Raw genomic sequence first — 24,418 nt, forward strand, 5'->3', positions numbered from 1 at the left:
TTTTTAGCATTTATATATTTAAAGATTTTTTGGGGATTTGTTTTGTTCTCTTTTGCCACCTGTTGTTCATTTTGTAATTTTGCTAATTTTATCTCCTTTTTACAGATTTTATTAAGCCCTTTGTAATCTTCAAACGCTCCAGCTGACCCCTCAGATTTGTATTTTTTAAATGCCCTTTTTTTTGTCTTTTATTGCCCTTTTTACAGTAACTCTAAGCCATGGGGGGGGGGGGGGGGTAATTTTAGCCATTTATACTTGTTACCTAAAGGAATACATTTTTTGTGCAATTGCTCAATGTGGATTTAAAGCTCTCCATTTATCCTCAGTATCTGTAACATTTCCAACAAGCTCTAGATATATAGATAGATAGATAGATAGATAGATAGATAGATAGATAGATAGATAGATAGATATGAGATAGGTAGATATGAGATAGATGGATACTGTGGTACAGTAGGTTTTACTTGAAGTTATGTGTAAGACCTTTGTAACAATAATCTCAACTCTGCTACATCTTTATAATATACAGAAACAAGGAATCAATAGCCCCAGGATCCGGCGCTCCCCGGTTACTCTACAGGTTTGCGTGCAAGAAGCCATAAAAGCCGCGGCGTATTGTTCCTAGGCCTGGAATTAGTAGCCGGGGAAGGGCCTCTTTGAAGATCATTTAGGTTTTACTTTGAAGGAAAATCTTTTATTGAAGAACAAATCCTCCTGACAATGCAGCGTTTCCTGCGGCGAGGCCCCAGCCACAAAGAGACCTGTTTGCACTGACATTCCTGACTGGTGTCTTGATGAATAGTCCTGGGAACCCCGTCCTGACTGTCACACCGCACCATCATGGGCCATGTTTGCTTAGCTTGTGATTAATAGAGCCTTCACAATGGAGGAAGCAGTGCAAGCAGCTGTGCGTCTGTGCAGAGCAGGTGTGTTTGTCTGTGTGCGCACATCCTCCCCTCACAATACACCTACAGTATCTTCATGACTTGTGTGGGACCATTAGACCATGTCCTCCTGCTATTCACAGGCACCAAGCACAAAAACATCAGCTCAAAGATCATCCATCCAGCATGCAGGAGGGGTAATATGTTGTGTCATCCCTGCCCTGTCATCCCTGCCCTGTCTCCCCTGCCCTGTCTTCCCTGCCCTGTCTCCCCTGCCCTGTCTCCCCTGCCCTGTCACCCCTGCCCTGTCTCCCCTGCCCTGTCACCCCTGCCCTGTCTCCCCTGCCCTGTCACCCCTGCCCTGTCACCCCTGCCCTGTCACCCCTGCCCTGTCACCCCTGCCCTGTCTCCCCTGCCCTGTCACCCCTGCCCTGTCACCCCTGCCCTGTCTCCCCTGCCCTGTCTCCCCTGCCCTGTCACCCCTGCCCTGTCACCCCTGCCCTGTCTCCCCTGCCCTGTCATCCCTGCCCTGTCATCCCTGCCCTGTCACCCCTGCCCTGTCTCCTCTGCCCTGTCTCCCCTGCCCTGTCACCCCTGCCCTGTCTCCCCTGCCCTGTCTCCCCTGCCCTGTCATCCCTGCCCTGTCACCCCTGCCTTGTCTCCCCTGCCCTGTCTCCCCTGCCCTGTCACCCCTGCCCTGTCTCCCCTGCCCTGTCACCCCTGCCCTGTCTCCCCTGCCCTGTCACCCCTGCCCTGTCTCCCCTGCCCTGTCACCCCTGCCCTGTCTCCTCTACCCTGTCACCCCTGCCCTGTCTCCCCTGCCCTGTCTCCCCTGCCCTGTCACCCCTGCCCTGTCTCCTCTGCCCTGTCACCCCTGCCCTGTCACCTCTACCCTGTCACCCCTGCCCTGTCTCCCCTGCCCTGTCACCCCTGCCCTGTCTCCCCTGCCCTGTCATCCCTGCCCTGTCACCCCTGCCCTGTCTCCCCTGCCCTGTCATCCCTGCCCTGTCATCCCTGCCCTGTCACCCCTGCCCTGTCTCCCCTGCCCTGTCTCCCCTGCCCTGTCTCCCCTGCCCTGTCACCCCTGCCCTGTCTCCCCTGCCCTGTCTCCCCTGTCCTGTCTCCCCTGCCCTGTCACCCCTGCCCTGTCACCCCTGCCCTGTCTCCCCTGCCCTGTCTCCCCTGCCCTGTCACCATTGCCCTGTCTCCCCTGCCCTGTCACCCCTGCCCTGTCTCCCCTGCCCTGTCACCCCTGCCCTGTCACCCCTGCCCTGTCTCCCCTGCCCTGTCATCCCTGCCCTGTCACCCCTGTCCTGTCTCCCCTGCCCTGTCACCCCTACCCTGTCTCCCCTGCCCTGTCACCCCTGCCCTGTCTCCCCTGCCCTGTCTCCCCTGCCCTGTCTCCCCTGCCCTGTCTCCCCTGCCCTGTCACCATTGCCCTGTCTCCCCTGCCCTGTCACCCCTGCCCTGTCTCCCTGCCCTGTCTCCTCACTTTCAGTGTCTTCATTGTGATTTTTCTCCGAAGAATTCTGAGAGTTGTAGTTCAGCAATTACAGGCTGTGGAGAGTTGTGGCCATGTAGTGTGTTCTATTGATATGTCAAGGGTTAAAAGGAAACAATGTATCTTGTGGTCAGTGATTAGCAGATACAAAGCAACTAATCAGTTAGGGAACCTCAATTTAACGGCCTAAGACTCTTTTTCATGATGCGTCCATTTACCGAATTTGCCAAAAATCGTCAGTGTATCCATTAAATGGACCCACAGGGCCCCATAAAGGGTTTATTTGGCGATATCCGGTGGAGGTTTTCGTTTTTTAGTTGCGTGGAATAGTAGAGCAGACTGCGCTACGCCATGAGGAGGTCTCCAAAAAAGTATTCTCAGAAGTATACACACCGACTGTGTCCATCTAACTGACATGCTGGAAGGTTTCCCTGTCTGTATGCAATGTGCAAGGAGCCCAACAGAGATATCCTAGGGGGCGCTATCACACATAGTGATAGGACCCCAAATTGGCAAACAGTGGAGATGAAAAGAAAGCAGGTCCTGGTTCTTGGAGAAGGGTAAGAAGGGCAAAGATGCACCTGGGCCCTGGAACCTGAGGGGCCCAAAAAAAAATGTCCCTCTGTCCCATGTGAGAAAAACAGTATTTGATAGTTGGGGGGGGGGGGGTCCTGTTGCTAATTTTGAAAGGGGCTCAGAATCTTCAAGTTACACTTCTGGAGATCACATGATTATTGCTGCGGCCACTGATTGGCTGAGAAGGAATATGTGGCACTACTATGGGGCTGTGTTCCCATCTTGCTGGAATGTGGGGGGACTAGAACCGCACCCACAGTCCCCAATAATTTTGGGTTGTTCCTTTGGTGCATTTCAAAACATGAAAATGCCTAGTTTGACTGTAGTGAGCGCGAGTATTAACCTTCGCAGCGCCACTTTGTAGCACAGACACTTTTGTATCTCACCTCCATTAGACGTTTGTGAGTATCCAAAAAAAAAAACTAATGGAGTAACAAGAATAAGTTAGGACGGAGAAAAGTCATTGTGAGACGCGGCGACAGCCGCCGGAGAAGGAATCGATTCTCAGAAGCAATGAAAGGAGATCCGTACCTTTTAATCAGATGAGCTCGGCTGTTCACATAGTTTGTATCGAATGAATAGTTCTCAGTCTGAAAGAGAAGAGAAGAGGAAGGGGTGAGATCCCGACGGAACACAATCCCATGCTGAGACTTCCCATGACAAAGGCTGAGGAGAGAGTGAGGAAGAGAGAGAAGGAGGGAGAGAGAAAGAAGGGGGAATAGAGAGAAGAGAAAGAGGAGACAGAGAGAGAAAGAGGGAGAAGGAGGAAAGAGAGAGAGGAGACAGAGAGAGAGAGAGAAGGGGAAATAGAGAGAAAGAGAGAGAGGAGACAGAGAGAGAGAGAGGGAGAAGGAGGAGAGAGAAAGAGAGAGAAGGGGGATAGAGAGATCAGGGAAAGAGAGAGGAGAGAGAAAGAAGGGGGAATAGAGATAAGAGAAAGAGGAGACAGAGAGAGAAAGAGGGAGAAGGAGGAAAGAGAGAGAGGAGACAGAGAGAGAGAGAGAGAGAGAAAGAAGGGGGAATAGAGAGAAGAGAGAGAGGAGACAGAGAGAAAGAGGGAGAATAGAGAGAAGAGAGAGAGGAGACAGAGAGAGAAAGAGGGAGAAGGAGGAGAGAGAGAAAGAGAGAGAGGAGACAGAGAGAGAAGGGGGATAGAGAGAAGAGAAAGAGAGAGAGGAGAGACAGAGAGAGAGAGAGAGAGAGAGAGAGAAGGGGGGATAGAGAGAAGAGGAAGAGAGAGAAGGAGGGAGAGAGAAAGAGGGGGGAATAGAGAGAAGAGAAAGAGAGAGAGGAGACAGAGAAAGAGGGAGAAGGAGGAGAGATAGATAGAGAGAGAGGAGACAGAGAGAGAGAAGGGGGGATAGAGAGAAGAGAAAGAGAGAGAGGAGAGAGAGAGAGAGGAAGAGAGAGAAGGAGGGAGAGAGAAATAGTGGGGAATAGAGAGAAGAGAGAGAGGAGACAGAGAGAGAAAGAGGGAGAAGGAGGAAAGAGAGAAAGAGAGAGAGGAGACAGAGAGATAGAGAGAGAGAGAGAGGGAGAAGGAGGAAAGAGAGAGAGAGGAGACAGAGAGAGAGAGAGAAAGAAGGGGGAATAGAGAGAAGAGAAAGAGAGAGAGAGAAAGAGAGAGAGGAGACAGAGAGAGAAAGAAGGGGGATTAGAGAGAAGAGAAAGAGAGAGAGGAGACAGAGAGAGAAAGAGGGAGAAGGAGGAGAGAGAGAGAGAGAGAGAGAAAGAGAGAGAGGAGACAGAGAGAGAAAGAGAGAGATGAGACAGAGAGAGAAACAAGGGGGGATAGAGAGAAGAGAAGGAGAGAGAGGAGACAGAGAGAGAGAGAGGGAGAAGGAGGAGAGAGAGAAAGAGAGAGAGGAGACCGAGAGAGAAAGAGAGAGAGAGAAAGAGGGAGAAGGAGGAGAGAGAGAGAAAGAGGGAGAGGAGACAGAGAGAGAGAGAGAGAGAAGGGGGATAGAGAGATCAGGGAAAGAGAGAGAGGAGAGACAGAAGGGGGAATAGAGAGAGGAGAGAGAGAAAGAGGGGGAAATAGAGAGATCAGGGAGAGAAACTGGAAATTAGAGAGAAGAGGAAGAGAGAGAAAAAATGTAAAATAGAGAGAAGAGGGAGAGACAGGAGGGAGAGAGAGAGAGAAAGAGTGAGAAGTAAGAGAGAGAGGAGACAGAGAGAGAAAGAAGGAGGAGAGAGGGAAACAGGGGAAAATAGAGAAAATGAAAGAGAAAGGAAGGAGAGAGGAAAAGAGTGAGAAGGAGGAGAGAGAGGAGACAGAGAGAAAATGAAGGAGAAGGAGGAGAGAGAGGGAGCAGAAAGAAAAAGAGGGGGAAATAGAGAGATGAGAGAAAAAGGAGGGAGAGAGAGACGGGGAAATAGAGGAAATGGGAGAGAAAGGAGAGAGAGAGAGAAAGATGCAGAAGGAGGAGAGAGAGAGAAAGAGGGGGAAATAGAGAGAAAAGGAAGAGAAAGAAAGGAGAAAGAGAAATAGTGAGAAGGAGGAGAAAGAGGAGGCAAAGAGAGAAAGAAGAAGGAGGATGGAGAGACAGAGGGGGGAATAGAGAGATGAATGAGAGAAAGGAGGTAGAGAGAGAAGAGGAAGAAGGAGGAGAAAGAGAGAAAGAGGGGGGATAGAGAGAGATGAGGGAGAGAAAGAGGGAGAAGGAGGAGAGAGAGAAGGCAGGGAGGGAAAGAAGGGGAAGGAGGAGAGAGAGACAGAGGGGGAAATAGAGAGATGAATGAAAGAAAGGAGCGAAGAAGCGAGAGAGAGAGAGAGAAACAGGGAATAGAGGGAATGGGAGAGAGAGAGAACAGAGAGAAAGAGGAAGAGAGAGAGGAACAATAAAGAGACAGAGAAAGGACAGTGTAAAAGAAAAATGAGAAGAGAGAGGGAAGGCGGCGGGAGGATGAGAGATGAAAGAGGAAATGAGAAAGTCCAGAGAGAGGGGGGGGGGGGGGGGGGAAGCATTCAGATTGTGAATGTGAATAAAATGTGACATAATAAATTCTGCTGCTCCAGAAATAAGACAAGAGTCAGTGCATCGATCAGACATTAAGCTTCCACTTCATGACAGTTCATCAAACCTGATCTCACTGGAGATTTCTATGACTTTTACCTCTTTACACAAACATTTCCTGCACCTCTGTCAATACTTTTATTGCCTTATCTTGTACTGATCCTGAGCTACACCACGTGTTTAACTCCAATCGCATCCAGAGCTGCATTCATAATTCTGCTATCCTCCTGTTTCGGTTTGCCATCTGGCTGCAGCCTCAGTTTTCCTATGAAGCATGCCGTGCTGTCTGGGCACCATACCCTGTACAGTAATCTACAATAATCTCCTGTACAAGAGCTAAGATACTCTGAATGCAGCTCTGGTTGTAAATGGAGCATAAAAGATGATGTAACTGTAGATAATAATAGAAACAATGCAAATATGTTTACGATACACAATAGTTACTAAAGATGCAAACCAAAAACGTGTAACATTTTTTATTTATATGTATTTTAAATTTTTTAATCTTTGAATTCCTGTTTTCAGATAGTATTTCACTTGGTTACCAGGACAAGTTCCTGTGGGTACAGCCGGCGTGCTGCAGACGTGTTCACACGGCGCTGACACCCACTTTGCGGGTAGGCTGCAGAATCCAGGATATATAACAGGTATGACCTGCATTAACCCCGTCAGTGGTCTGTGCACAGTCTAAATGTGTCATTTTGGCAATGAGCTTGAAACATGCAGCCTGAAGCCCCCCTGCGCTTGTGTCAGTGGGTTCACAGGCGAGCCGCAGCATGCCCCCCGCCAGTCATTGCTGCCTCAACATCGACTCTGACAACATGAGAAACACAATTTGTCACCATCATCTTGTGCACTTGGCTGATTGCAGAAATAATTCACTGTAGTCTTCCTCCACTGCAGCACAATGTCATGAACAAATCTTGTTCATCCTGATCTCTCTAGTTCATGAATAGAATGCCAGAGCTGCAGTACAGACTGGCACACGGGTAAAGCAATAGGAGATGGGTATCTGGGGATGCAATTATATGATCCTCAGGATCTTTTGCAAGCCATAGCCTCTAAAGCCGTGATGGCTAAACCGCCGGGACTCTAGCTGTGGTGAAACTACGACTCCCAGCATGCTCCATTCCTTTCAGTGGAGATCCGAGAACCGCCAAGCAAGTGTGCATCTTGGGAGTTGTAGTTTTACTACAGCTGGAGTGGCGGAGGTTAGCCATAACCTCTATAGTAATGATTTCACACGTCCGCAAAATGGGTTCCGCCTCCGTTCCGCAATTTTGCGGAACAGGTGCGGACCCATTCATTTTCAATGGGCTGTCCGAATCCGCATTTGCAGATCCGCACTTCCGTTCTGCCAAAAAATGTCCTATTCTTGTCCGCAAAAAGGCTTTTTCTGTGAGAGTGACGGCGATGTGCAAATTGCGGATCCGCAAAACACATGTGGACATGTTAATGGACCCTTAGGGGGAATTCCACCTTGGTCTATGAGCTGAGAATTTAGGGGAAAAGAGCCCCTCCGGATACAATGCAACAATTCATGGTAGCACCCAAACCCTCTCATTAACTACTCCACCCATGTGTGCAGCCAACCGTTGGAATACTCTCATCGTTATTGCAGTTTTGGAAGCAATAAATAAGGAGTGCATGGTGGGAGTTGTAGTTTCATGAGAGCTGGAGACTCCTGTAACTATTAAAACCACAACGTAATACTGTTTGTAGATTTGTAATTTTTTCAATAAAGATTTATAAATTTTTTTCACAACTATCAGAGCAGCCACTGACTTTAGCCCCGCCTCCTGGACTGCTGAGTACAAACATGGCTGCCCCCATGATACAACGTTTTATTGAAGCCTTAATTCCTTTTACTGGCAGGTGAATCCCTGATACGGCTCTAAATATATGGGAAGGAAAATCAATGTCTAAGGCTTTTAATGGCTATGAAGGGTATCAATTATGTATTAACCCTCTAAGTGGACGGGAACCGATTTCGTTGAGCAACCATCGTAACTTCTGTCAGCCTCAATACAGAATGTGATCCAGCCAGATCTGCTATGCAATGATGGGAGTTATTGATGCAAGACGGTATGCACTGTGAACGTCCACGGCTCCGGCGCACGCTCCGTCCACGAGCTCATTCTATAGATCTGCTCTAGGACGAACGCATGTCACACAGCTGTCAGATGGAGTATAATGCACTGATGATGTCACCGCCCCGGACAAATAGAAACCAGAACCCTGTTCACATTTACCTTTTTCAGAATTGTCCCTATAGTCATCTAATGGCCCCCGAGGCCTCGGATGATATGTACAAGCAGGGCCATTACTATTTAAAGGGGATGTATCATCTATTTTGTATTATTAGCAATATTGTAATTGCCAATTAAAATACGATGAATGTACCGGTAATCTCTGAGGTACATTTTATCCCAAAGTTACCGCTTAAAAAAATAAATAATAATAAGTGACGGTAGAGCTGGGGGCGCTGTTGTATTGCTGTCTATGAAAAATATTCCCTGACAACAGTGGTCAAAAGTGGTACTGCAAGTCAAAAATGTACAATTGTAAATGACAATAAGATTTAAGGGAAAATCGACTACGTATATTAGTAAATTCTTCCAAAAATCAGCATGAAATCTGAATTTTTTTAAGGAATCGCTCTATTATCACTTGGGTTGCAACATGTAACAGTTTAAGGCAGTGATGGCTAACCTCCGGCACTCCAGCTGTGGTGAAACTACGACTCCCAGCATGCTGCATTCATTCCTGTGGAGTTCTGAGAACAGCCAAGCAAGTGTGCATCTTGGGAGTTGTAGTTCTACCACAGCTTAGCCATCACAAGGGATGGTTCAGTAATGGTCAATTTTAAGAAACAAAAGGTTGCTCGTTCAAATTTTATTTAAATGAAAAAATTGCAAATGAGCAGAACGAAGGTTTTCAGCCCCGGTTGTCATTAAAGTGTAAGAAAGTAACAGATCGTAAATGGATCATCAGAGACCGCAGAGGACGGTCAATGTGACCACAATCTGTTTCCCAACTAATTGCTTCGAATTCCCAAATGAGGCTAATTGTGTAGGTGTCAACGCAGCTCCAGGGTCAAAGGTCAGCCTGCATTAGCATACCATTAACAATTCGTTGTCATATAGAAATATGGAACATTTCGCATTTTTGTTCCTGGAAACAAAAAAAAAAAGATTGAGTTTGTGAGATCCCGATATATTCAATTATGAGAACGCAGGAATCGCATACATTCAGATGAAATAATGCATATGATTGATGAGCCGCGCGCAAAATATACCTTCCCGTTACTTACGGAACTTGGGTGAAAAATTATACTTTTTACCATCCTGGATGACTCTAATATTCTCGCATTTCTTCCATTTATCTTCATTTGGCTGATATCTGCAGATTTGACCCAAAATTGTTTTATTCTGCAGAATTTTCTATCCATCTAATGAGGGAAAGTGACGCGTTGTCATTCTACCGATGAATAATTACCTCTCGGGTTTGGGTAACGGCTAAATGTGCCTAATGCAGAGATTCCTTCTGCAGATTGTGTTTGGAGTTAATCATTCTTTTCCAAATAACCTTTGAGCGAGAATAAGTAAGACAAGGAGGCAATATCTGCACCTCCAGGTGATACATGGATGGAACCAGAAGAAGAAGAGTCTGATACAAATAGATACAATTCTATGTAAGAAACTGATAACAGTAGCTCCGAGCTCTGGCTTCTCATGGTGCTGAGATTTTATCTAACTGCACTGAGATGGAAAATATGAAAGCTCTGACTTAGGGCTCGTGCACATGACCGTATGTATTTTGGTCAGCAAAAAAACCGTAACGGACATAGAAAGAAATTAAGTTTGTGTGCATGAGCCCTTAGTAGATCGGTCACATGTCTAAAGGCTCTACATAGACTTCCTGGTTACTGAGATAATATCTAAGGATCAGAGTTACTTCAGAACACTTGGATATTTGCTCAGATCTCTCAGATAAAAAAACCTGAAATACTATTAGTAAACAAAAACTTTGAAAAGGAAAGCAGGATCTGACTTACTAGACCAGGGATGCCCAACCCGCGGCCCTCCAGCTGTTGCAAAACTACAACTCCCAGCATGCCCGGGCAGCCTACATCTATTAGCCTACAGCAAGGCATTGTGGGAGTTGTAGTTTTACAGCAGCTGGTGGGCCGCGGGTTGGGCATCCCTGTACTAGACAATTGAGATAATTTAGAGATGAGCAAATCGATTCTGAAATTCGAGCTAAATTTTTCAAAAAATTCTGATTCTAACTAATTAGAATTTGATGTGATTCAATTCAGGAGAATCAAGGAGAGAGGATTGGCCATAGACCTTACAGGGAAATATCCCGGCCAGTGGAAGTTTTTTGCGGATGTATTTTGTGCTGCTGGCAGTAATTTGTGATGGACTGTGGTATTTGGCTCTGTTGGGCGGTATAATATGCCACAATATGGTATTCATGGCCTTGCCTTCCATTAATTTGGACCTAACTACAAAACGGGCCACTTTAAGTGAAGAAGCGAATGGGACAGCATCTAATCCGCAAAAAAACGGATCCACATTTTTGCGGACATCATACGGCCATCTGAATGAGCCCTTAGTCTTTTTTCAAGGGCCGCTTTAAGTTCCAAGTCCGCCATGCACCTAGGTCAAACATATCTGAGGTCCCCATGTACCCAGTGAATGCTAAAGCGTATCTTTTTGGCATAGGCTGGGCTGATATGCTTGATCAGTGGCGTGCCCAGGGGGAGGATGGGGGGGGACGCTCCGCCCCAGGTGCCAGCTCTCAGGGGGTGCTAGAGCCTAGAAGCAATGAGCGCTTCCATCAATATAGATGGAAGCGTTCATTGCTGGAGCACAGAGAGCTGTGGTCCTGTCACTCAGCTCCCTGCGCTCTGTCTCTCTCGCACTGAATGGTGAAGCAGGAAAACTTCTCCCCGCTCCACCATTAAGCCTGCAGGCACCCATCTCCAAAAACAAAAAGTTATAATTTTGAAAAAGATTTGGTCGTTTTTCAGAGAACTGAGATGACATATCATAAAATGATAAGATCTCGGTGCTCATTCAGTAGACCATAAGTATAAGGTAGGGAGACGTCTGGATGACCGAATACCAGGGGCGTAACTACCATAGCGGCAGACCATGCGACTGCTATGGGGCCCAGGGCAAGAGGGGGCCCAGTCTTAGTTGGGATCATCTCCTCTTCTACTGGAGGTGAAAACTTGGTCAGGACTCTACCCTCGAAAGGAACAACTTTTAGCAAATAAGGCAGTGGAAAAATGTCCCAAGGGTCATTGAAAAGGGTCTAGGCAGAAACCCTTCTGTCCTGTGTGGGGGGCCTGGTTTGATCCTTGCTTTGGGGCCCTTACTTCTCTATGTACGCCACTGCCAAATACATATGGTCAATCCCTTCAAAATCCATATGACTGTTCACAACAAGAATGTCCCTGCTGCATAATATTCCAGCACGGTGATAACTCAGTGGATACCACCTGAAATCAGGGGCAGATTGGCCATAGACCTTACAGAGGGCCGATGCCCAGGGGGCCACCCAAGCCCCGGCCGTCAATGCCGCTGGCCAGGTACACAATAAGCTCTAAGTGGTAATTAACGCTTTGCGAATCAGGTTCTCCTATACCTGGCCCTCCTGAATTCAACTATGTCCCACATGGTACCTCCTAAGCCCCCTTTTCCATATCTTATTCAGAGACAACTGGAAGAGGAGGACAGAATGTAGCCGCTATTGATGGCCTCCTACCAAGTTAGACTCTCCTACAACATGGGGCCACTTTTAAGTATTTTTTTTCCCCAGGGTCACTTTAGGTTCCCAATCCGCCCCTGCCTGAAAAATGATTTTATTTTCAACATCTTAGAATCTGTAGAAAATGAAAAAATATAAAAAAAATTAAAAATCCCTACAAAATATTTCAGAATGCAGGCAACCTGCCAGAGAAAACAAGCAATTTCCAGCAGTAAAGCCATCTTTCATTTACACAAGAGTCTGCCTCTCCCCGTTCATCATAACTGGATGTGATTCATTTATCAGATTAATGCCTCGTTTGAAAAAAATAAATAAAACCCCGAACAAGAAAAAACTGCAGCTGCTTCTACTTAGGTGGAAAAAATAAATAAAATTATTATCTATCCATCGACAGTTAATAAATTCAGCAAATGCATCAACAAGTCTGGAGCTAGTCAAGCACCGGAGGGTGGAAGGAGCGGTGATGGAGACGCACATCGAGGCTGATTAATCTAAAAATCTAAGTGTGACCATTGCTGGGGAGGAGGCTGCTGGGCCGAGATAATAAAGCAGAGCAAATGCCGCTTAAGAGTGACCTTTCCTGAAATACAATATCTAATTTACCAAACAGCAGCTTCCATGCGAGGAGCATGTTATCCTGTTAAAGCCCAGGGAGTTGGGATAACCCTGCGCGTTGCGGTTATTACTTTCCGCCGGTAATTAGTGCCAACAACGTTGTGTTGGATCTAGTCTCCGCAAAAAGAGTAGACTCCTCAAAACAAAGATGCCCACTGTCGACCTCCGGGATTCAAAACGCCTCCGGGATTCGAAAAAAATATAGTATAAATTTGTGCTCTTCCTCTCTAGCATCTCTGGTATTAGTTACAATGCGATATCAAAATGCATCGATAGCTGGTGTGTAAAGTAATAAAGATTTCTGATTGATAAAGCCACGCGTTTCGGTCCCTTCATTAGGCTTTGTACTATATTCTATATACATAGAACTGAGCCAGTGCTAAAACACAAAGACGTCATACGTAAAGTTAAATACTTTCATTGTATCTGATGGGTTTAGGTACAAGGCTGAAACGCGTAGCCTTGAAATATTCAATAATTAGGTCCCATCATTAGGCCATCCACAATATGTTATTTATAGTACTAAGCCAGTGCCACGATGCATAGCCTTCATGAATTAAGGTAAAAAGTATTATTGAACCTCACCTGTTGGAGAGAGCAAGCCAGCCCTGAAATGCGTAGCTTTGAAATTTTCAATAATTTTTGTCCCATCAGTCAATGTAGAATATATAATCTATGGTACTGAGCCTGTGCCAGAATGTTTGGCCTTCATGTATGAAGTTAACTAACTTAATTGTGCCTGATGCATTGAGGAACTTGGCTCTAAAACGCGTAGCTTTGAAATATTCAATCATTTTCGTCCCATGGTTAGGCCACGTACAATATGTTATCTATAATACAGAGCCTGTGCCAGCGTGCATATCCTTCATGTATGAAGTTATATGACTTAATTGTGTCTGACGGATTGAGGGATTAAGCTGGCTCTGAAACGCGTAGCCTTGAGAAATCCAATAATTTTGGTCCTATCATTAGGCCACGTACAATATACTATGTATAATACTGAGCCTTTTAAAAAATGTACTAGGAAGTTAGTTTTATTAAATGTGGCCAGATGGAACAAATAGACTGGTTCTGAAACGTGTGGCCTTAAAGTGTTCAATGATTTTGGTCTTTTAGGCCTTGTAGAATACACTATGTACTGTCTGTGCCAAAATGCATAGCTTTCATGAATGAATGTCACTGTGCGAAACTCCTTGGAATATAAATTTAATGGTTTCTGATGGAGGATGACTACGCTGTCCTTGAAACGCGTAGGGTTGAAATATTCAATAGTTTTGATCCCATGATTAGACAATATACTATGTATAGCACCACGTCTGGGCTTATACATGTAGCCTTGGTGCATAGAGTCTTATGGTTGTATTACACCTGATAGGGGGGACTTAGAGGGCTCTGAAACGCGTGGCCTTGAAATATTCAATGAAACAATATTTATTATTTTCATCCTGGTCTTTAAATCTTTTTTTTAAGCCCTCAACCCATACAGTTCCTGTAGATTTATAGTACCCCTAACGGATGTGGACTGTAAAACTAATGCACACAATATCTGCACCACCGCGAACAAGGCCTCGAGGCATCTAGGGAGTTTGTTAAAAGACGGTTTCCCTCAGGAGACAAAAATAATCACATCTGTCCACGAATTAGGTGATTTGTCCACCACTGGGGCCAATTGAAAATGTCAGTCATGACTCAGGCTTGAGGGTTTATGAGAAGAAATCTTTTGACCGGAAAGTAAAGTCCTTTAGTATCAGAGGGAAATGTAACAAACTAATGAAAAGTAACCAGATGTAAAACAACGGCACAAATATATATTACAACCGCACAAACAGACAATACAACCACTCAAAGATACAGTATAATTCAACTGCACCAACATATAATATACTGCAACTGCACCAAGATATGATACAACTGCACATAGATATAATACAATTGAGGAAAAGGTATAATACAACTGCACATAGAACAAGATACAACAATGCTGCCTGATCCCTGGATCCGAGAATTATCCAGTAATAAGGTCTTATGTCACCATATGATGATGTCATGCCGCGTACATCCACCATAATAATATAGGATTTGTATAATTGGTTAATTCAACCTGGTGTGATGATATCATTGCGCAATTATAATACATAATTAACCCTTTGTGCTTCCCGCCTACTGGTGGGAGAAGAAAGGGTTCCGTTGTGAATGCAAATCCCAAACCCCTATTTCACCGGACCCAGGATAAGTTAGACATATCCTGTGTAAATGTGGCAGGCAGGTAGGACACGAAGAAGAGGCCAAGTCTTCTGGGGCTATGAAGCCTCTGGAAAGATGGGCTCAATTTATTTTAGCCCTGTGACGGGCTCCAACTCTTCACAGGAACATGAGGATCCAAGGGTCATGCAACATTGTCCCCTGGAGATGTAAGAAAAGGGCAAATGGGTCTGCAGCGCCTTAATCCTCTTGGGGGTCCTTCTGGGGTATGGTGGGGCGTTACAAACAGAGCCAAGTCATGAATAGACTATGGCTCCTCCAATAACCAAGTGATTTTAAATGAGGAAATGGTGAAATGGTTCCATCACTTCCTCTCCATGGTTTAGTCCAAGGATGAGGATGTCATTTTGACTGTAAGGACCGCTCGCCATTGGGAAGAGAATAGGTCATTCCAAAAAGGGTATAAAGACCTTTAACCTTCGTGTTTTTGTTTAGGAAAAGCTTAGGTCATTTCAAAGATGGGGGCATAATAAGTAGGCAGGGTCAGCAATACCGCAGTGCATCGCAAAATATCAACCCAGAAGAACATATTACCACAGCGCAGCACAACATTTTTCTGCACCTGCTACAGTATTCCTGTGATTGCCTGAGTAAGTACCTGATGCTCCTAGCATTCATTAATGAGAGCATCAGGTCATAATGTAACCGGCCAGCTGTGGGTGGCCTCCTGGGCATCAGTCCACCTGGAAATTTCCCTGTAGAGTCTATGGCCAGTCTGCACCTGATTTCAAGTTTGTCCCATGAGACGCTCTTTACAAACATAAGGAGGAGAGTATTGATGTGGAAGAAGGTGCGTGTTAGGGTACTTTCACACTTGCGTTGCTGGACCCGGCAATCTGTATGCAAACGGATACCATTTCTAAACGGATCTGGATGTGGATCCGTCTCACAAATGCATTGCAATAACCGGATCTGTCTCTCCGGTTGTCATCTGGAAAAACGGATCCGGTATTTATCTTTTTCCCATTTCTAAAGGTCTGCGCATGCGCACACTGCAAAACCGGATCCATTTTTCCGGAACACTCGGCATTAATGCATTTCAATGTAAAATAATGCCGGATCCGGCATTCTGGCAAGTGTTACGGAATTTTGGACGGAGAAAATACCGCAGCATGATGCAGTATTTTCTCCATCCAAAAACCGTACAGTGACTGAACTGAAGACACCATGATGCATCCTGAACGGATTGCTCTCCATTCAGATTGCATTAGGATAAAACTGATCAGTTATTTCCAGTATTGAGCCCCTAGGACGGAACTCAATACCGGAAAAGTTTAACGCAAGCGTGAAAGTACCCTTGTTTGCATCCTTAGGCTATATTCACATTGGAGTCCTCCATCCGATATATACATTGGGAGGATCTACCAATCTCTGATGGAAGACTCTGATGTATACCGACCCGATTTATACCAAAAGAGCATTCTTTAGACATCCATTGGGAGAATGGAGCCCTATGGATACGTCTGGCATATAGCTTTCTCAGCATAAAGACACAATGTGAACAGACCTTTAATTGTACGTGTATATGTCTGTAGAAGAAACGCATTGAAACAAATGTGATTTGGAAAATTCTAGAAAAAGATAAGCTGCACCCAACAGGATGACGCCTTGAAGGTCACGGCAGAGCCGACACCAGGACTGCGTCTCCAGATCTCTCGATACAATTGTCTGAAATGTAATGACAGGGGAATTTTCCTCCAACAGAGCCGCCTATTCAGAACTGACATCCTCAAAGCAAACAGGCGTCTCAACAAGCAGGACCCGGCATCCTCCGCTCTTCGCCCTCAAGGACGAAAAACAAAAATTCTAAAGCCCCTATAGTTGAAATCCATCAGCATAAACTGAGCGATATGGAATTCATTACTTGTGATCTGCCAGGAATGTTAATTAAGTCATAATCTATTAATGCATCCAGGTCCTCACTGGACGCGTTCCATGCAGAGAAATGGGAGACTGCAGATGGAAGGATGGCCCGGCTTTCATAGAGCGTAAACCTCGGGTAATTGCCGCGTCTTATGTAATGCTTTTATAACGATGAGATTATCTGGGAAATGCAGTCATAAAATAATGTATGCTACGAAAAAAGTCAAAGAGAAGAGAAAATGCAGGATTCAATAGAGTGAAAAACAAGGGTGTGGAATACCAAAAAATGCTAACGTCCATCATAAATATAGAACCACTAGGTGGCGCTGCTGCCATCTATAATACTAGAAAAAGATAAACCATGACTTTGTTGGATCGTACAGTAATCCCAGCTTTTAACCTAAATATATCACCTCTAGGTGGCGCCGTTACCACATATGATGCTAGAAAAAGATAAGCCATGACTTGGTTGGATCATATAATAATTCCACCTTTTAGCATGAATGTATCACCACTAGGTGGTGCTGTTAATATCTGCGACACTAGAAAAAGTCATGACTATACTGGATCGTAAAATCATTCCAGTTCATCATGAATCTACCACCACAGGTAGCACTGCCATTAAGTACGATATTAGAAAAAGATAGGCCATAATTTAGCTGGATCACACAATTACTGCCCCTTTTATCCTCATTATATCACCTCTAGGTGGCGCTGCTACCATGTATGATACTAGGAAAAGATAAGCCATGACTTGGCTGGATCATAAAATCATTTGAACCATTTATCTAGGTTGTGCTGTTACTATGAATGATACCAGAAAATAATAAGTCGTTACTTAGTTGCATCATAAAATAACTCCACCTTTTCTGATGAATATTTGACCACTAGGTGGTGCTGTTACTATGTATGACACCAGAATGCTGGATTTACATGGTAGGTCAGATTATTAGGAATGAATAGTAAGAACGCTTCTGCCCGAGAAATGACCTTTCATGTGGTCACCTCAATCACCATTCCAGGACCAGCCGGTTGTGCAGTGTGAACAGCGATCTGCTGCCCAGAAGCAATACATCTGTATAAGGTCTTCCCTTATCCCCATACAGTGGAGGAGATTGCAGCAGGTAAAGTCAGCTCTTTGCGTTCCCTTCCCGATAATTGCCTGCTCCGCTGGGCATCTAAATGTGCCAAAAGTGTTGGATCATCATTAATTCTACTTTTATCATGAATATGTGGCCACTAGGTGGCGCTGTTACCACCAGCTATACCTCATTTTGCTATTAGGAAGAAAAGACGTCGTAGCTTGTGTTGTGCGACATCTTTTTTGCAGAAATGTTAAACAATGTTTGTGAAATCTTATCAAATTCCATTGATTTCTAAGGAATGTAAATGGGTATTTGCACAATTCATAATAACATTACAGAGTGGATTTACATAGGACTGCAGGTGAACGTTCAGCATTCCCTTAGCTCAGGGACTTAGCATAGTGCACAAAAGAAACTGTTAAACGTGTCCAGCTCTGCTACATGCCGGTATAAATCTGGGTGTTTTCCCTTCTTCTCATGTACGATACAAGCCCCTGACCGTGATCTTCAAGCAGCTATTTTCGCTACATGGCTCCAGGAGGTAAAGGTATAGCCGGGGATAAGACTGATGGTCTCAGGCAGTCCAGTGTGAAATTAACCTGCGGTGTCAGCCCACCTCCCTGCGGAGTGATGTATACCTGCCCAGGCAAACAGCCTTTCTGTCTATGGTCGAAATTGGTGACCAACACCGTAACGAAGAGATGAAAAAAGAAAATATCATGTCTCAGGTAATGATGTATGATACATGGCTGCAACCAGAGCGAAATGCACGCAACAGGCCCCCAGTGCTCGGCACGAGGAGATACAGCCATTATACACACAACATCTATAGACAGAAATATACACTGAGCAGAGAGGAAACTCTATGGAAAGGAATCGTATGGCCTCTAGGTGGCGCTGATCAGTATGGGGACTTCACATGTGATTAGGGGCGCAGGTTGTGGAAGAACCAGAAAAGCCTGTAATCATATATTATATTATTATTATTAGTAGTAGTAGTAGTAGTAGTAGCAGTTGTTATAATTTTCTGTATTAAAATGTATTATTAGCATTTTACTAGTTTTATATTTATAAATATTCATTTTACTATTATTATTATTATTAGTTATTATTATTTATTTATTAGTAGTAGCATTTTACTAATATAATTATTATCCGTATTCTTATATTAAAACATGTATTAGTTATTATTATTTGCTGACATTATTATTATTATTATTATTATTATTACTAACACTATTCTTATTTTGTATTATTATTATTACTACTAACACTATTCTTATTTTTTATTATTATATTTTTTTTATTATTATTATTATTACTACTACTAACACTATTCTTATTTATTATTATTATTATTATTACTAACACTATTCTTATTTATTATTATTATTATTATTATTATTACTAACACTATTCTTATTTATTATAATTATTATTATTATTACTAACATTATTCTTATTTATTATTATTATTATTATTATTACTAACACTATTCTTATTTTTTATTATTATTATATTTTTTTAATTATTATTATTATTACTAACACTATTCTTATTTTTTATTATTATTACTATTATATATATTTTTTTATTATTATTATTATTATTACTAACACTATTCTTATTTTATTCTACATTTCTAGAGTTCCCATTGACTTGACTTTCACATTCTTTCATTATTTATCACATTTAGAGGATTCTTCCACCGCCCCACCCCCTCTAAACTCTCTGAGGGTTACTCTATACTCTCCAAAATGTCTGCCCCGATTTGAACACTACAGGGGGGGAAGCAACAAGAATAGCAGGGAATCAGATCCATACTGAATGCAACATTGTATCATCTGCCTTTTCCTGCTTTTTTCCCCCATTTCTTTATCTTTTACCCAGTAATGGGCATCGAGTGTTTATAAGAGGGCGAGCTGCCCATGTGCTGCCAGGAGCAAGCTCGGAAGCATATGATGATGTCATCAAACTGTCACCAGATAATCACATGACTTCAATATGGCAAAGATCCCAGAAGCAGCATATGGGGCCCTAATATCCTATGGACACCGGTGGTGTCAGATGCAGTGATAACCGTCCTGTCCAGTAATCCAACCTAGCAGAACCTACACTACACCTCCCATCATGGGGCCCAGCGCTGACAGAAGAACTATGCAGCTTTGGCAGTGACTGGAGTGTAGGATGTGATGTGACTCATGTTTAGCACAGATGAAATAAAGCTTTTAGGTCTCTTGCACACAAATGTATTTTCATTCCATTTCCATTCCTTATATTTTGCGGACCGTATGCGGAACCATTCACTTCAATGGGTCCGCAAAAAAAAAATGGAAGTTACTCTGTGTGCATTCCGTTTCAGTTTGTCCATATTTCCGTTCTGCAAAAAAATAGAACACGTCCTATTATTGTCCGCATTACTGAAAAGGATAGGACTGTTCTATTAGGGGCCGGCTGTTCCGTTCCGCAAAATACGGAATGCACTCGGACGTCATCCATATTTTTTGCAGATTTCTATTTTTTGCGTGTGCAGGAGGCCTCAAACAGATGATACAAGATGACAATCTGTGGCTGCAGTGGAACTCCAACCCCCTGGGGATAACGGTCAGTGCATGCTGGGAGTTGTACTTCCACAACAACAGAGACAGGATCATTCGTTTTTGACACCGTGACATGGTATAGCTCTGTTAACCCTTGGCATGCTGCAATAGATCGGGCCCTGAGCTCGTCTTGCTCCTATTCATATTTATGGTCCCTGTAAAGTGTCTCTTCCTTGAGAGCGCGGTCGCAGTCTCCGTACGGTCTTTCTATTCATGGCACATATTTGTCATGGCTTTCAAAGCAGCAAAGCATCATCAGGAGTCACCGCGGGCGTCATGTGTGATTGCATTCAAATGAAAATGACATTGTGTGACTGCGTCGTGCTGAGACGCTTAACGGAGCTTGTGTTCTCACTTTCCATTGCTGGGCTGCGCTTATAGCTGGTGTTACCCCCGAGGCGCTGCCATCCTACGCTGCGCCGCGGATCTCGATATACAGAACAAGCGGCGTTATAATGAGGACATAGCTCCCCTCGAAATGTCAACAGATTAGGGTGCTGTCCCTTTAAGAGAACCTTATCACATCAGTTGATCGGAAAGTATAAGGGTGGAATCGCACGTCTTGCGAAGTCAATGGCGTCCGCCCGGCGCCGTTCCTCCGGTGCCATGGCTTTGTTAGCGGATATCTCTTTCATGTAAATACCGTGCACTGGAATAAAAGGGACTCTCCAGCGGATGGCATTCGATTCGGCGTATTAAGAAAACCTCAGGACGCCGCGGTGTGTAATGAGCGCCGTTCTCAGGTGTTACATCCTCCACCTCAGTTCTGCCGTTTAGAACCGTTCGCTAATTACGAGCTAAAAGACGGACGGGCCACGATAAAAACACGTGCAAAATGCGAAAAATCTTCCCAGGGTGGATCTCGCCACGTCTCACTGAGGCTCAGTAATGGCAGCGGCTGAAGAAAGCCTTTCCCTGGCGGGGGTGAACGTACATAGGGGGCTCAGGGCATTAGAGGGTATACTCGGCTCTTGTAAAGGGTTAAAAGGCTCACTTTCTTAGAAAACTCAGCCCAAATCCACAAGACCCCCTACAACGTAAGACGGCATGCGGATCTGCAAAACACAGCTACCGGCCGCGTGCGTTGTGCATTTTTCGGATCGCTACATCCTGCCCTCTGTAAGGACTGCCTATTCCTGTCTGCAAAACGGACAACAATCGGACATTTTTTTATGGGGGGGGGAAACGGAACAGAAGTACGGATGCTATCCACATCTTTTGCTGCCTCATTGAAATGAATGGGTCCGCATCCCACCCGCAAAAAAAAAACACGGCGCGCTTATGGTACAACGCATTTCGTTTTCCTTTCTCTTTGGGGTTCTTTTCTGAATGTGTTCCGTATGCATTCCGTTTCCGTATTTCCGTTTTTCCGTTACGTTAAAAGAGAGAACATTTCCTTTTATTGCCCGCAAATCACATTCCGTGGCTTCATTCAAGTCAGTGGGTCTGCAAAAACAAAACGGAACACGTACGGAAATGCATCCGTATCCGTTCAGTTTTTGCGGAACCATCTATTGAAAAATTTTTATCCAGTCCAATCTTTTCTATGTAATTACTTTATACTGTATATGCCATACGGAAAAACGGAACAGAAACACAAAATGGAAAAAACGGATCCGTAAAAAAAAAACGGCTTCGCAAAACACTGAAAAAGACATACGGTCGTGTGAAAAAGGCCTTAAGTTGTGGGTCCCATTTGGCTTTTATACACAAGCTCCGCCCCCCTGACGCTTGCGCTGTTGATGCACCCTCATGCAACTTTAATGCACTTCAGTGGGCTGCATCATTAACCCTCCCATGACATGAAGTCCCATTCTCTTCCCTGAAGACAGTTAAATGTTGAAGCGTAGAAAGTTTTTCTTCCCTTTAAAGGGGGTCAGTCGTGCCTTAAAAGGGTTAAGCAATGCTTCCTCCAAAAACAGCACCACAGGTATATATTGGGAGGCGCTACTACCTTTGAACTTGCTTGACCTTGAGTTGTTTTCCTTGATGTGAATGAAACTGAGCTGCAATACCACAAACAGCCTGTGGGCAGGGGTGGCACCGTTTTAGAAGAAAGTAGCCATGACAATCCTTTTAAATCGGTGTCCATGCAAAATGTTTTTTGTAAGGTTCTATTTAAAAAACAATAAATAAATAAAACAAAAATGCTCAGATTTAACAAATATGATGATTGGTTTCCCTCTTCATCACGGAACACAATCGTCTGACCAGGTCTCCGCCATCAAACTGCAGATATAATTGTCGAAGAAGAAGAAGAAGAAGAAGAAGAACGCCGATTCGGTTGTAAGAGCGGAAGAATACCGGGACAAAAGAAGTCTTAATGCGATGATTGCCATTGTGTCAGGGAAGAAATGCAATCTGGGAGAGAGCGGCAGATAATAAGAAAACTCTATTATTTTTTTTTAAATATAATAAAAAACGCCATCAATTATGAAAAATGTAAGTTCAGCAGCGATGTCTGTGTGTGGGAGCAATTATATCTATTAATATATCCAAGAAGATGGATTAACCAGTGCAGAGCTTTATAGGAAAGTTGCTGAGGAACTTCAGTATCAGAACTTTCCATAGGAGTCCATCAGGTCCGCCCTGGGTAGATACGAGGGCCCCTGGACTGGCCGAGGGGCCCTATGATGACGCCTGATCAGGAAAACAGCCTAATATGACTCCTGCTAGAATCCAAAGTCTTCTATAAAGTGTCATAGAATACACTTTATCAAGTCATCACCTTGTTCAAGATCTCTGCTTGCTGACAGTGAATGAGAAAACCCAGAGATGGAAAACTTGTCTTGTACTTGAGAGTTTGTTACACTTGTATCCAGTCTGGACAACAAGTAAACCGTGGGGAACTCCAGACCGATACAATGTATCAGTGCAGGTAAAATGTATCAAACTGGCTGGAGGGGGAGGGGTTTCTGCTGCTGATGTATTTAGGGAGTGCTCTAGAATGGTTACTGTAGCAAACCCTCAGCTGTGAGCAGAATTAAGTCTGTGTACAGACATCAAGGGGCGCATTTATTAAGACCGGTGTTCCGTTAGATTTCCCTACCTCGTGAGATTTCCCTACCCTCGTCACCAGACATGACGTAAGGAGGTGTGCCGTGCCAACGACGGGGTAGGGACATTTCACAGCAGAGTTAGCTGGACACCGGTCGACACTGCGCATGTCCTGGGAGCCTCACCAGCGGTTAGGGTAGGTAAAAATTACGGGCCAGTGCTTTTTCCCTACCCTATCCGCTGGTGAGGCTCCCATCGCATGCGCAGTGTTGGCCGGTGTCCAGCTGAGAACATCCATCCGATCACCGCGCCTGCGCACTGGCCCGTAATTTTTCCCTACCCTAACCGCTGGTGAGGCTCCTGGCGCATGCGCAGTGTCGGCCGGTGTCCAGATAACTCTGCTGTGAAATTTCCCTACCCCGTCGTTTTGCGCCTGCGCGGTGCGGCACACCTCCTCACGTCATGTCCGGTGTGGCTGGAAGTGACGAGGGTAGGGAAATCTCACGAGGTAGGGAAATCTAACGGAACACCAGCCTTTTAGACACCAGTCTTAATAACCCCTATACCTGGAGGTGGATCCCGGCCTCTCCATAACTTCGGGGGACCCACCGCCGCTTCTAAACGTAAGACGGCATAGAAAATGGCAAAGGAGACCGGTCGGCTTCCCCGACCACACAACGACCTGGCGTGAGCGAACGACTTTTGTGCAGCAATCCGTGCCAGAAATATACGTGTATTCCTGTTTGATAAATGACCCCCTAAGTCTCTGGCTAGCTATTTCTAGGAAAGCTGAGTGACAGCCCCTGTTGTATTAGAGGCCGTATTGATCAGAACTCATCTTTTCCAGCTACAGACAGACCCAATAAACACGCAAATAGGGTTTTCAACAACGTGAAGTCTAAAGGAAAATGGTCTTCAATGGAGGACACAATAAGTGAAGCGCGGCGGGGGGTGTTTCCGCAGCGTCCTGTTCCTGGAGCGCGCTGTTGCCCTTAAAAAAAAATACTGAAACGCGTCTGTTTGAAATTAAAATTGCAGATGGCTCCATTGTCAGCTGCAGAAAGAAGGAGCCGGCAGCAAATAATTCCGATTCTTGGTCTTTTCTGAATCGGGCACGGCCTGACGCTGCCGCTCTGCCCGTCTTCCACGACCATTGTGCGGGGACTATGGAGAGATTATCTGCGGTAACTCCCTGCAATGCTGCAGCTCACTTTATAAATAACAGGAGGCTTTTAA

The 24,418-nt window shown here is 44.7% G+C and overlaps 1 protein-coding gene across 2 annotated transcripts in view; it reads right to left on the reverse strand.

The window, feature by feature from the left end:
* Positions 1 to 24,418, reverse strand: part of PCDH19 (protocadherin 19) — a 158,392-nt gene that overhangs the window by 73,458 nt on the left and 60,516 nt on the right. For both annotated transcript variants that reach the window (XM_040405244.1, XM_040405243.1), the window contains exon 3: positions 3,493 to 3,551. In XM_040405244.1, coding sequence (XP_040261178.1) covers positions 3,493 to 3,551 — 59 coding nt within the window. The remainder of the gene's footprint in view (positions 1 to 3,492; positions 3,552 to 24,418) is intronic.

This window comes from Bufo bufo, chromosome 8, assembly GCF_905171765.1.
Source record: "Bufo bufo chromosome 8, aBufBuf1.1, whole genome shotgun sequence".
Taxonomy (NCBI): Eukaryota; Metazoa; Chordata; class Amphibia; order Anura; family Bufonidae; genus Bufo; species Bufo bufo.